Source organism: Anolis carolinensis, chromosome 1 (assembly GCF_035594765.1).
Source record: "Anolis carolinensis isolate JA03-04 chromosome 1, rAnoCar3.1.pri, whole genome shotgun sequence".
NCBI lineage: Eukaryota > Metazoa > Chordata > Lepidosauria > Squamata > Dactyloidae > Anolis > Anolis carolinensis.
Window position 1 is genome coordinate 38,409,211 of NC_085841.1, and position 15,132 is coordinate 38,424,342.

Sequence of the window (15,132 nt, forward strand, 5' to 3'; positions counted from 1 at the left end):
CTGATAAACTTCAGTGGACACTCAAGAGTCCAAGTCCAGTTAGTCTTTCTTGCCTCATTGTGCTTCTTATTCATGCTTTCAAACATTTAAGAGTTGAAAATGACACACACACACACACACAAACACACACTTTAAATTGACATATTTAAAAATCAAAATCAGTGGGCCAACTTGGTTGCTTCCACTATATCAGCTACTGCTGCAAGTAATGCCAGTGAATAAATTATTTGCTTGAGATAGTACTTGCAGTTCTGGAGGGACTCGTTTAATTTTTGCTTCTCATAGACTTAGCATGGGGACTTGGTTAACCAGTTAAAATTCATGAGTAATCCAGGGTTTTTTTTTTTAACCTGAAAAATTTCATGGGAGGGGTGAACCTGTAAACCCCCCCTCCCCCTTGGCTATTGCCCTGTGTGCATGTATGTGTGTATGCATGTTTGTATTACTGTAAATAAAATGACAGATTAGTTCCAGGCAGAAGTAGTCAAATGTAAACAAAACAAGGAGAATGTCTGTGTTTCTCTATTGAGATATGATCAGATTTGGCCACTAAAAACCACCTAACAGGTACACTATTTGATGCAAAAGATTGTTGGCGTGATGTACAGTATATGTTTTTGAGAGCACCAATTTCCAAACATCTAAAATGGATTAATTTAGCATGAGGTTACCTTCTGAAATGAAACATTTTATAGAAAGTTTTTTATAATCACATTTGTTGTTTCCTGTAGGTGCGTCTAGGAACATACTTTTTCAACAAAAGATTCGTGGTTGAAGTTCAGAAATGCAAGGACTACTTAACATGTGCCTCTATTGCTTTGTACTATAGAATGTTTAATAAAATGCGTCCAACTCCAGCCAAATGCCATTACACTTTTAACCTGAGAGATCTTTTCAAGGTGTGTTAAACTCACAAAAGGTTTCAACTTATTATAATAGACAATAGAATCATAGAGTGGAAAGAGATCACAAGAGCCATCCAATCCAATCCCCTACAGTACAGGAAAATGCAATCAAAGCACTCCCAACATATGGTCAATCAGCCTCGGATTAAAAACTTCCAGAGAAACCACCACACTTGGAGGCAGCAGCACATTCCAGTGTTCAAAAGTTCTTTCTAATGTTTAGATGGAATCTCTTTTCCTGTGATTTGAACTTATTACACCATGTCCTAGTCTCCAGAGTAGCAGAAAATAAGCTTGTGCTCAATGTAACATTCTTTCAAATAGTTAAACATGGCTACTCTGTCAGCCTTCTTTTCTCCAAACTAAACATACGCAGTTCTATAAGCCATTCCTCATAGGGCTTGGCCTTTAATTTTTATCACCTTTCATTAGACACATTCCAAACTTTCTCTTGGACAAGTATGATTAAAGCAAAATAGAGTGGGACTATGACTTCCCTCCATCTCGACACTATACTCCTAGAATCACATTGTCTTTTTTAGCTGTCTAGAATCACATTGTCTTTTTTAGCTGTCACACTGTTCAGTTTGTGGTCTGCTACTGGATTGCATGGTTTTAATGATGGATTTTAATGTTGAGGTGTTTTTAACTTTTTGGTTTTTAATTTATGTTTATTTTATTTTATTGTATGTACGTTTGTGCGATATCAAATTGTTGCATATTCAGAGTCCCCTTCGGAGTGAGAAGGACAAGGTATAAATATAGTAAATAAATAAATAATAAAATATTAAAACTCCTAGATCCCTTTACAAGTACTATTTTCAAGATAGGTGTGACCCAGCCTAGATCTGTGCATAGCCTCTATTCGTGTTGGAAAAAGGCCTTTTAATGAACTGTATGAACTTCACAGTTTTTTGTTTACTTGTGCAAGATTTACCAGACCTGGTCCTTTTACATGTTCTCATAGTTGTACCCTACCTTTTAATGTGGCTATCAATATTCCTTCAATAAGTCTACAGAATAGCTTTAAAATGCAATTATTGCAAATCATCCAAAGCAATAAAAATGATACACTACAATATAAAATGAAATGAATAAAAACTAATCAGAAAAGTGAATCACATCTTAATCCAGGACCTTCTTGACAGCATTGTAGGCCCCTGAGAAAAGTGTCAGGGGTCTCCAAGGCATATGCGATTAAGCTAACCCATGGATTAATCTGCATCCTCAGAAAGGAATGTTGTCTGCGACAAGTACACATTCAGCCAGACCGCTTTTTCAACTGCCCATCTTATCTGCTTGCCGCTTATCTATCGCTTTGCTGTTTAATTGAACACTTTGGAACTGTTTCTTCTGTCAAGCACCCTTGATGACAATAATTATTTCTTTTTACAGTTCCTTAAACACTTAACGTTTTGTTGTTTATTCATTCAGTGACTTTTGACTCTTCCTGACCTCATGGACCAGCCCACATCAGAACTCCCTGTCGGCCTTCACCACCCCCAGCTCCTTCAAGGTCAAGCCAGTCACTTCAAGAATACCATCAGTCAATCTTGCCCTTGGTCAGCCCCTCTTCCTTTTCCCTTCCACTTTCCCCAGCATCATTATCTTACAGCACAGCTATTTCACACGATCAAGAGAGAGTTCAGAAAGAGAACAAAGTAGTATACCTTCCATCTTATATAACATAGACCATTGGCTCCTCCTTTGCCAAATGACCTCTAGGCTTCTCACTGTGACCCAGCCAGACATGTCGTTCTCAGTCTAGCCTCTCCACTGAGCAATTAACCCCTCAGTGACTGAGCTAGCTGACACATGTTTGGAGGAATTATTTTTTTCTTGCTCATGGCTTAACCACCATATTTCCAACAAAAAGCAGTGCACAAGGCCCTGTGTACGCAACCATGCACAGGAATAAAAATGTAAATTATTGATGAAATAATAATAATAATAATAATAATAATAATAATAATAACTTTAATTTTGTATCCCGCCTCCATCTCCTTGAAGGGATTTGGGGCGGCTTACACATGACACAAAGTGCCTAAAATGACGCAAAAATAAACACACAGTACAATAGAAAATAAAACCAATATCATAAAAAACAACAATTTAAAGCTCAGAACAGCACCCAACAACCTATGGTGATAAGTGTCATAAAAACATAGCCCAGTGTGAACAAGAAGTGGAAGGGATAGTGCAAGTTTTAGCTAAGGAACAAGGGCATGAGATAAAAGGTCAGTGCTGTATCATTAAATTGTGGACCATTGGGCTAGGCATTCTCAAAGGCTTGTCTAAAGTCTTCAATTATCTCTGGAAGGAGGAGAGTGTGAAGGCCTGCCTAATTTCCCTGGGGAGAGCATTTCAAAGACGGGGGGGGGGGGGGGGACACCGAAAAAGCCCTCTTACTTGTCCCCACCAACCACGCTTGTGATCGTGGCGGGACCATGAGGAGGGTCTCCCCGGCAGATCGTAACACTTGTGCAGTTACATGGGAGGATGCGGTCATAAAGATAGGCAGGACCCGAACTGTTTAGGGCTTTTTAGGTGATGACCTGCACTTTGAATTGGGACTGGAAACTTATCGGCAGCCAGTGAAGCTATTTTAATAGGGGTGTCGTTTGCTCCCTATAATTAGTTCCAGTTAGCAATCCGGCTGCCAACCTTTGCACCAGTTGTAGTTTCTGGACCATCTTCAAAGGCAGTCCCACACAGAGTGTGTTACAGTAATCCAACCTCAATGTAACTAAGGCATGGACCATGATAGCCAAGTCAGGCTTCTCGATTTACGGTCGCAGCTGGTGCACAAGTTTTAACTGTGCAAAGGTCCTTCCGGCTACTACCGATACCTGAGCATCAAGCGTCAGCATTGAGTCCAGGAGGAACCCTAGACTGCAGACCTGTGTCCTCAGAGTGTAACCCCATTGAGCACAAGTTGCCACCCAATGCCCCGATCGGCCTCCCAACTGACCAGGAGGACCTCTGTCTTGTCTGGATGAAGCTTTAGCTTGTTAGCCCTCATCCAGCCCATCACAGTGGCCAAGCAAAGGTCCAAGATTTATATTTATTGGTAACTCCAACAAAACCAGTGTTTTGACATTTAAAAATGCTCTACAGAAAAGATGAATCAATACAGATGTTTGGACAATATAACATGAGGCATGAACATGACAAATATAAATTTCAACATAAACATAGTACTCAGTTAGTAAATCATACTGACAGAGATAATAATAATAATAATAATAATAATAATAATAATAATAATAATAATATAAAACTTTATTTATAGGCCGCCCTATATCCCTGGGGAGACACAAATGCACAGCATGTACATAGGTTAGCATGGAGCCCCTGTTCTTGGGGCCCCACAGGCACATGCCCATGTATTAAGATGGCACTCTTTTGGTCCAGAGCATTAATTTTCCTTGTTATTTATAACAGCTGCTTCCAGGATTGCTCCAAGCACATCCGTCTGTGATTGTATCAAAAGAAACAACGGCGTTGCTTTTTGTGCATGAATCAACCCGGGTTTTTCATGATCGCCTGATTGATTCTGCAGACAAAGAGATTTTTTACCAATTTCTTTCAAATGAGCTCAATAATTATTTTAAAGTAAGTCTATTTAAGTATATGCATGTATATGTGTGTGTGTGTGTGTGTGTGTGTGTGTGTGTGTGTGTGTGAGAGAGAGAGAGAGAGAGAGAGAGAGAGAGTTGCAGCCTAGCCACCTCTGTGAAACCTTTTTACCCAAAATGAAGAGCTAGTTAGTCCAAATATAGCTCAGCCAACGAATCAATCAACTGATTTAAAGTTTATTAAAGAAAAGAACGTTCTATAGAAAAATTCTAGTTCAATGGTCCATTCCAACGTACAAAATAGCAAAGTATTTCCAAGGTATACATAAAAGGCAAAAGCAAAAGTACATCCCAAATACTGGCTTCAAAATCATTCAAAAATATAGGTTACAGTCAAAATATTCTTGATACAGCAAACAGCAGAGTCCAATACTGAAAGTAAAGCCAAAAATCCATAGAACTTAAACAAAGAACAGTATCCTAAACATGATTCCCCAATACCAAACAAGAAAATATGACATGAAATCCTATCCCAGAGCACATAAAGAGGTAAAAGAGGTTGGAGATCTAGAAAGGTTACTCGGAGAAACATGAGTGCAAAATGGATGAGAACGTGCTGAACGTGGAAAGAGTGGATGTTAAAATTTTGCTTATCTTATATATATATATGCTGCTTACTCAGAAGGAAGCCTTCTGGACAGACAACTGAATATAGAATAATTGAAATATCACACCAGAAAATAGCAAATCTGGAATCAGTATAGCTGTACAAATATTATAGAAAGTGTGAAATTGCCCTCAGTTACTATAAAATTAATTAAGTTATGTTTATAGATTTCTTGGACAAAGGAAAAAATGATGGACGATTCACCTATTTTTGTGGATTTTTTGGAACCAAATACACCTGTGGAGAAGAGAATCTATAGAAACATTACCAGCCAGAAGCGTCTTCTTTTGTTACTAGAAGAATCCTACTTGAGAATGCAGTCTCTAAAGCCTCAGGTAACCCACAAATTCTAAATTAGGCTTTGCGAAATTAAAATTTGTGTATGTTCAGCTTAAATACAAAGTACCAGCACATATAAATGTGGTAGTTAGAGTTCAATATAGGATTGGGAAGACATAGTTTCAGAAAGCCACAATGGGCTTGTCGACATCAGCAAAATACTTCAGCTGTAATTTTCAGTATTCTTCCTTGGAATCACCCTGTTAGTACCACACCTACTCCAAATAAACCTGATCCTAATTGTATTTATAGTCACACACTTTATCATCCAAATTCAAATTAATAGAAGAATGAGCATTGTTAATCTCTTGGTAGTAGATATCAATGAGAAGACATGGATTTTTGTCTTTACTTTTCCTTCTAGTTCCCTTCTGTCTTTTCTTGAGAGTACCACAAGCTTTTAAAAGTCCTTGAAGTCCACTCCCTGTGCAACCTGTCTTTTAAACTCAGAATAATAGTTTCCTGCTTTTCAGAAGGAGAAATGTTATAAGAAAATCTTGAAGGGGTCACAATGGTGATGGAGATTGTGATTTGTTTTGTTCTGGTAAAAAAATCTTTGTAGCACCTTTGTGTTTCTGCTTGCAGTTTTCCTTCATTTCCTCGGTTTTCTGCTACAGCTGGGTTTTTTCAGCTATTGATCCCATCTCTTTTGACAAGTAAAGGGCTTTGTTACCTTACCAAGTACTTCTTCACATTTCACAGTTTCATATCTATGAATATAGTTAATTAGACTAACAAGTTGAGATATGGCCTAGAAACTGAGAGAATGACAAAAGCCAGTGTTTACTTTTTAAAAAAATGAGATTGTTTTAGGATGCAGTCCTCCTTTGTGCTGATATCCCTGCATGAAAGGTTTATACTGATTACCTCTCCTCCTGTACTGCATAAAAGAAGATGATTCAACTGCTAAAGAGAATTATGTCTATATGAGAAAAGGGACAGAGATGGCACAGTATTCTACTGGAATATATATCTTCTGTTATAGGTTCTTTCTCTTTTACTCTGATTTTGATTTGAACTTTAAAAACAGACTACATAGAAACTGTGTTTTGATTCAGAAAAATAAACTCTTTTGGTTGATGGTCATTTAAATTTATTTCCTCCACTTGTTCCTCTATGATTACTGCCATGTGTAATTGATGATAAGTGATTAATAAAGGTATAAAATACCATCTAAAATATACTAACCCATTTGAATGTGTTCTCCTTAATTCCTTAGAGTACTGCCATAGTATTTTTCAAAGAAGCTGTACAACATATAACAAGAGCGGCAAGAATTTTTCGACAAGAGGGTGCTCACATGACAATGGTAAGAAAATATGCTCTTCTTTTTTTTTTTTACTTAACTTTATACAAAGGATCTCAATGATAATTATATATACAGGCAGTCCCCAAGTTACAAATAAGAGAGATTCTATAGGTTTGTTCATAAGTTGAATTTCTGTGTAAGTTGGAACACGTATATGTTTTACATGTAACTCCAGCCATATATATGTGTGTGTGATGGCACGCCCGAGCCTTTGGAAAACTATGGTGTCTAGCTTTACTTGGGGGCTATCTGTATGCCTTCTATTAAGATCAAGACTCTTGACATACAGAAGCACTTTAGGCAAGGTGAAAGCTAATCAAAACGAGTTTACTGAAAACAGGGAGAAAAAGGGCTAACTCCACCCGGGACTATTGTAAGATAACTTAAAACAATACAATACGAAAGGAAATTTTGCTGGTTGCAGTCATCTCTCTGGGATCCTTGAAAGTCTTTTGCCTCTGATGTAAAGTGATGGATTATAAGCTGGTGCTTATAAGATGTCTTGGTCTTCTACTTTGTGAAATTTGGGCTGACCACAAGCTTCTCTTGTCACTGGGACTGATGGTATATGAATACTGCTAAATGCAGTGTTTATTAGTGCTAAGGATGCCTGTTTTGGATTTTCAATAGCTGCAAATGTTTTGCTGTTAGAATAAGTCCCAGATATTTAATTTTATTTGAAATCTGAAGGCCCAAGGTTTCTTTCAATTCTAATTGTTTCTCTTCAGATACGTTTTAGTTAGTTAGTATTACCGTTTTATTTTTATTAATTCTAAAGCCGAAGAGTACACCAAATTTCTCTATTTTGCTGATCCATTTCTTTATATTGTTTATCGGATCCTCCACAATACATATTAAGTCATCCGCAAAGGCTCTTATTTTATAGTGTTGGTTTCTTATTTTAGTTCCCTTTAAACTCTTGTCATGTAACACCTCTAAGCTGCGTGAGCACTGGAAACCAACACAGAGGCCAATAAACAATCTAATATCTTTATTAAAGCAATAAAGGAATCACACAAAAATAAGCAGAATATAAAGTCCAGCAATAGTCCTTTTTGGAAAGGTAAAATTTAGTCCAGTAATATAAAGTTTAATGTCCAGTATTAGAGATCAAGTCTTCAAATCCAATAACCGAAACACACTCAAACTTCCAGGCAGTTTGAGTGGGGACTAAAGCAAGGTCTCTCAATGTGATGTCTCATGGGCCTTGTAGTCCTGTTCCTAGTGCTATTGTGGCAGATGAGGAGGAAAACTTGGGATTTCCACCGGTTCAGCTTGAATCGGAGCCTCACCACCTGGAGGATGTTTGTCCTCAGGAAGTTAACCAAACAAGCCTTGGGCAGAATTCTCCCCCGTTTTCCCGAAAGGACAATTATAATAGAGATAGAGGAGTCAGGGAGGCAAATCGCCGGAGTCTCAGAATCGCTGCCAGACAATTAGCTGATTAGGTCTGCTTCCCTTGGGAAATTCTAAGGAGTCATGCATCTGGACAGAGTTGGGTTTCACTTCTTGTTCTCCAGGGAAAGTATTCTGTTGGTGGGAAAACAAGACCCTATATAGGGGTTTTGCCGCAAGGGGAACCTTGCGGAGTCAATTGTTCAGCTTGAGGAGAGAGATCGTGTGTGGACTTCGTACCCCAGTTCCTTGTTTCCCGGATCGAGTTTCCAACCTAGCCTTGTTTCACGGATCAAGTTTCCAGCCTTGCCTTGTTTCACGGACTTCTATGGACTCAGTTCATGTTTCATGTTTGCCTCGTTTCAAGTTTGATCTAGCCAAGATTCAAGCCTATTTTCCAGCCTTGTTGTCAAGCTACCTTGGACTTTAAAGACCCTGTCATTCCCCACACCATTGCTTGGCAAGGTGTGTGTTTCGGTCAAGTGGATTATAACTTTGGACTTTAATATCTTATATTGGACAACAAATTTCTGGGCTATATTTGACCTCATCTGAAAGGTCTGCTGCTGAACTATATTCTTCACTTGTTTTTATTGACTTTATATATTTCTTTAATAAAGATATTAGATAGATTCTGGTCTCTGCGCATGGTTATTGGTGCTCTGCAGCCTGGGTCCTGACACTCAAGAGAGTTCCAAGTTCAATGTCCAAGGCAGGGAAACAAGGCAAGGCAAGGAAGCAAGGCAAGGCAAAGTTGGTCATGGTGGAACTGAAACACAGTCTAGTCTTGGCAGGGAGACGGGACACAATGCCTGGTCTACTCGAGAGTAGCGTGCCATCAGGCCGCTGAGGTACACAGGAACAAGAGTCGATGTTAACTTTCCATCTGTCACGTTGACACCGCGACAGTTAGTCTGTGCCCAGAACTTTTATGGGACTTCAAAAACCTCTCCGAACCAGGTGTCTGAGTCCACATTTTCCCAAGGGAAATGGACTGATGACAACAACTTGCCAGATGTAAACCTTCCTGAAACTTTCCAAGAGAACCGGTTTAATTATAATCCTCTCTCTCTGCTAATCGCGCACTTCGTCTCCTTCTCAGAGCGGTGTGTTTTGAGAAACGACTTCCTATCAAACACAACACTGTCCGGGGAGTCAGGCTCTGATTCAAGGGCTTCTGTAATTAGCTTTGGACCCAAACTGTCAACAGGGGACATCTGGAATGGAACAGAATCTTGCTGAGTTGGGAAAAATCCCATATCTTCTTCAGTTTGATCTATAATGGCTGCGGGGTCATGGCTCTAGGGTCTCTGAGACATCACATGTCACCTCTTAATTTGTTCAACAGGATTTCTATGATCATTATGAAAATTAGTTGAGATAGAGGGCATCCTTGTCTTGTACCTTTGCAAATTCTAAAACCTTTTGATTCTTGGCCATTTATTATGATTTTAGCTTCTTGGTGATCATAAATTACTTTAATTGCATCTAAAAACTGGTAGCCCATATCAATTTTTTTCACTAACATTTGGAAGAAATTCCAATTTATGCTATCAAATGCTTTTTCTGCATCGAGCGTGATTAGGACTAGTTTTTTTATTATTTGGTTCATAGTACTCAATACTATCAATTATATTTCTTACGTTGTTCTTTATTTGTCTATTTAGGAGGAAGCCTGTTTGCTCCTCTTTAATCCAATCATTTAAAAATATATTTAATCTATCCGCTAATATATTCGTAAATAATTTGTAATCTATATTTCACAACAATATTGGTCTATAATTTTTAACATCCTCTGGGTATTGATTTTCCTTATGAATGATAGTTATATCTGCTGTTTTCCATGAGTCTGGCACTCCATGTTCATGTAAAATTTGATTCATTAACTTCTTGAGGTGGGGGACAAGTTCTTCTTCAAAGACTTTATAGTAGACCGCTGTTAGGCCATCTGGGCCAGGGGCCTTATTAGAATCTATTTTCCTTATTCCCTTTATTATTTCTTCCCTCTGTAATTTCTTTGTTTAATAATTCCCTCTGATCATCTGTTATTTTTAGTAGGGTTTGTTCTAAAAATTTCACTATATCTTCTTTCTTTATCTGGTATTTTGTATATAATTTTTGTAATATGTATTGAATTGGCTTAAGATTTCTTGGTTAGTGGTGTATATTTTATTACCCATTTTAATTTTCGTAACATATTGTGTTTCTTTTATTTTCCTCAATTGTTTCCCTAATCACCTTCCCAGTTTATTGGCATTTTGAAAGTATTGTTGTTTAACAAATTTTAATTGTTTGGCTTGTGTTTCCAATTCTATATAATTTCTCTGTTTAATTAGTAATTCAATTTCTTTAGTTTTCACATCAGTTGTATTTTGCTTCAAAACCTTTTCTAAGTTACTTATTTCCTTGGTTATCTCATTGAGTTTTTGATTTTGTTTTTTATTTCTTGTGTGTTCTGTTGAATAAAATGCTCTCTCATGGCTGCCTTACTGGAGTCCTATAGCAACTGTGTTCCAATTTCTGGGGTATCATTAAGTTTAAAATATTCTTGCAGTAATTTCCTATTTTTATCTATATCTTCTTTCGACTTTAAAAGGTTTTCCATTTAATCTCCATCTCCACATTTTCTTAGTTTGATTAAAAATAACCTCTAAAGGACAGTGGTCTGAATCTATTCTTGGGAGGATTTTTACTTTCTGTATTTTTGTTACTAGGGAGTTTGAAGTCCAAATCATATCTATTTGGGACCAACTTTGGTGTCTATTTGAATAATAAGTAAAATCTTTTTCTCCCAGATGATGCAATTCCCAAGCATCCTGTAGATTAAATTCCTGTTGCAGTCTCATAAATGTCATCGGGAGTGTTCCTGTGGCCTTTATTTTTGTCTTTTTAAATCTTTGCTTTTGTTGTTTTTACTGTCTATGGCACCATTAAAATTTCCAAAAATTATTAAGTTGTTAAAATCCTGTCCTAGTATTTGCTCTTTCAGGTTTTTTTTTAATAAAACATGTTATTGGGCCATTCGGGGTGTATATGTTACAAATTAAAAATTTAGATTTTTCTATTGTTATCATTGCTCCAATCATTCTCCCTTCCTTATCTTTAAATGCCAATTCCGCCTGAATGTTTTTATTTATATAGACTGCTACCCCTATTTTTTTCCAAAGCCGATGAATAAAATACCTTACCCAGATTTTTTGATCTAAATGGGCCATGTGTTTTGGTGAAATGTGGGTTTCTTAAAACGCTATCACATCATATCTCCCTTTCTTAAAATCATTGAAGATTTTTCCCATTTATTGGTGCAATTTAGGCCATTAACATTATTCAAGTAACATTTAATTTCTCTTTCCATCAGTATTCTTCTTCTTCTAAACCTTCTTCAACAGTGTCCAAGTTCATGGTAGTAGGTCCAGCTGCCAAGCCTAGTTTCAGTTGCTCTTCATCCAAATCGTCTTTCTCCGGTGATTCAATCCGCTGTCTCCTCTTCTCTTTTGTTTCTTTAGACTCTTTAGTTTCTCTGTATCCTGGTGGTTTAAAATCTTCCCTTTCTTTTCTCAGCTTCTTATAGAATTCTTTGGCTTTGCCTTCCGAAGTAAGCCAGTACTTCACATCTTTGTAAGTAGCCATTATTCCCTCTGTACATTCCCTTATCTGTAACCTTTTAAGTTCTTCTGTGGGAAACATATACTTTCTTTTTCTAGCCAAAACTGAAGTAGGATATTCTTTCAGAATTGCGATTTTACTTTCTTTACAGAAAATTGGAGTAGAGCTGTTTTTTCTTATAATTTCATCTCTTATTGTCTTAGTTGTGAAATGAACTATTACATCTCTTGCCGTCTTATTTCTCTTTGCAAAATTTGTTGTGACTCTTTACACCCTATCAGTATTTCCTGCATTTCATCCTCCTCCAACTGTAGTAGTTCTTCTGTTAGTTGGGTTATTATTTGTCTAAGGTCTTCTTTTGTCTCTTCCTGGATATTTCTGAATCTTAATTGAAATTCTAATTCTTTTCATTCCATCTTTTCTTGTTTGAGCTCTAATTTATCTATCTTCTTTTGTAATTTATCTTGTGAATTCTCCAAATTTAGTTTGTTTTGTTTAAACTTTTCATATTCTGTTGCAAAGTAGTCATATCCTGTTTCAGATTGCCAAGCTCCTCCTTTATCTCTTTCTTCATGTCCAGCATCTGTTCTTGAAACTGTCTTTGAAAGGTGTCTTGTTTTTCTTGCTTTTCCTGCATTTTTTGTAATTCCCTCATTACATCCCTCAAGATTATCTCTTCTGACAAGGATGCTCTTCTAGGGAAGTTTTTCAGATCTTTGATATCTTTATCTGGTTTTGATTTAAAGTTTGCCTTTATCTTTTAACATCTTATAAGACTTTTGAAATAGCCTCTTATTCCTCTATGGAATTGATCTTCTCTTTAGATTATCTCTGGTCTCTCTCTGATTAATCTTAATCCCTTCATGTTTTCTTCCCTCTTTCCCCTTTGCTGATCTTTTGAATCCGTCTCTTAACTCTGACGTTTTTCTTCTGTTGATTCACCTCTTGACTCTTGACCTTTGTTTCACTGCGCCACTACTCTGTACCTCCGTATTTCCTCTCACTGTTGTTTTCCTTCGCTTTGCTCCCCTTCTCCTGGACACATTCACTTTTTCTTCCCTTCACCAGATCCCAATCGCCTTCGCCATCTTCTCTTCTTGGACCAGATCTTTTCTAATATTTATTGGCTCCTACACTTTCTCCTCTGTTCTCCCTTTGCGCTGTCCCTTTAAATCCCTCAGTCCTCTCTTTCTTCTGGCCTTCTTGGAGGGTACGCTCTAGCATTGCTTATTTACTCTATTGTTCTTTTTCTCCATTTCCAGACTCTCTGTCCTTGTTTTTCTTTTCTCTGGTTACTAATGTTGTTCCGGTCATCCCAATGGATTCTCTGATGCTTCTCTTGCTATCGTCTCTTTGGCTCCTCCTTCCTCTTTGTCCCTTCCTGTCTTTCTGACCCTCTGCATTGTTTCTCTATGGTATATTTCTTTGTTTGGGTGATGTATCCAGGCTAGACACAACAGACCTCGTTCCAAGGTCAGTCCTTCCTCGCAATGTCTTGCTGCTTTCCTTTAGATGCAATTACAATCCACAACTTAAATTAATGCAGTTTCCCATTGTCTCCTTTCAATCCTTTTAGTCTTTTAGTCCCATTTGTCTTCTAATTTAGCTTATTTTTTTAAAGTTTTGATTCTGATTTATCCTCAATTATGCCCAATTTTCCAGTCCTGGTAGAAGCCTCCCTCTCCACCAAAACAGATCTTTTTCCTTGACTTTGACTCACTTCTATCATCGATCTTCGGCTTGCCGTCTCAATTCTTCAAATTTAAAGTGGGCAGGGATTGGCAGTAACCTAAGAACTTGTTCGTGCCGATTCGCACAACTGTGATCTGCTATGCTCGGCAAGTGCCTCTTGCCGGACCCTTGTGATACGCCTCCCTTGAGCAGGGAATATCTTCTGGATCATCTGTGGGGACCCCTTGAGCTTTGCAGTCCCTCTAGCTTCGATCTACTAGGAAGGAGCCCAGCTCTACATGATCGCCTGGTTGTGCTGGCTCCCCAAGAGCCTTCAGGGAGTCGTGCCTACCACCATCTCAACACAACGGAAGTCACGCCTTCTTTAGACAAATCTTGTCTCACTGTAATCTGCTTGTTTCTATATAGAGATTTCTTCCTCTTTAAATCTCTAAACACCTCTTCCTTTTTGTATTCAGTAGCAAACCTAATAATCACTTGCCTTGGCATTGCAGATGTGGATGATCACATGCCTCCTCCTTTTGAGCTTCAGTGTAATTTATCTATATTCATTGATGACACTTCTATTTGATTTTTTATAACCATTTTACAGTCTCTTCTTTCAAATCTTCTGGTTTTTGTTTTTCTTTCTCTGGCCAGTTTCCCAGTCACAAATTCACCCTTCTGCTTCTGTCTTCCAATTCTGTGAATTGTTCTTTTAATTTCTCAATTTCTTTCATATTGCCTTTTGATTGTTTTTCTGTAGTTGTTAATTTATTTTCAAGAATGCTCATTCTCTCCTCCATTTTACTCAAAGTCTCATTCATTATTTTGAAATTGTCTTGTAGCATTTTTCTCAGTTCCTCAATAGCTTTATTATTTCCCTTCAAGTCAGCCTGGGTTGGCGGAGGATCCTTTGGAGATCTTATTTTTTAGCTAATAAGCCTTATTAAGGCTTATCTCTATGTTTTTTTCCCTTCTCGTTTCTCTGGAGAATCTTATCTTCACTTACTTTTGAGGTATCTTCCCACCTCAATTTGTTGACTCTCCTAATTTTCCTTTTAGGCTTAATTACTTATTTTCTTCGGGAGGAGAGATTAGAGTGTTATTGCTCACTCCAGCTGCATGCGCAGAGATCCCCAGGAGCTTATTCTCTACTTCTCTTAGGACCCACAGTGGTTTCATAACCATCAATATTTTTAAATCACAACATAAGGTGACTTTATGGCCTTCTCATTTGTTTTTGTGGGAGTTTACAGCAAAGTTCCCATTCCTGGAGACTTCAAATGGTGATAAACAAATTCCTACCCACCCCCATTTTTTTCTGTGAGTATGCATCCTACAAATGACATTTTTCTCAGCACTGTTCTAAAAAGGTTTTCAAGTCCTGTAATTTATATTGATTTCATTTGTTATACTCTACAGTAATTTTATTCTCAATAATGATCCATGTTTTTCTGCAGATTGGTCTGGATGGAAATGGGAAAGTAACCTGTGCATCCTTAGCCTGTTGCTTATCTAACTGCATCCTCTACAGGTTATCTATTACATGCAATTACAGCTTTGTAAATTTTAGAGATGACCTCAAGAAAGTCTATAAACAAGCAGGTTTGGAAGGCAAGAGGGTAGTTTTTCTCATCACAGATTCTGAAATAATTCAGG

General features: G+C 37.6%; 1 protein-coding gene across 8 annotated transcripts in view; it reads left to right on the forward strand.

The window, feature by feature from the left end:
* The window catches only part of dnah14 (dynein axonemal heavy chain 14), a 362,578-nt gene that overhangs the window by 274,290 nt on the left and 73,156 nt on the right, over nucleotides 1-15,132 (forward strand). For all 8 annotated transcript variants that reach the window (XM_062972594.1, XM_062972581.1, XM_062972591.1 and 5 more), the window contains 5 exons: nucleotides 732-899; nucleotides 4,350-4,520; nucleotides 5,318-5,485; nucleotides 6,709-6,798; nucleotides 14,934-15,131. In XM_062972594.1, the coding sequence (XP_062828664.1) occupies nucleotides 732-899; nucleotides 4,350-4,520; nucleotides 5,318-5,485; nucleotides 6,709-6,798; nucleotides 14,934-15,131 (795 nt within the window). The remainder of the gene's footprint in view (nucleotides 1-731; nucleotides 900-4,349; nucleotides 4,521-5,317; nucleotides 5,486-6,708; nucleotides 6,799-14,933; nucleotide 15,132) is intronic.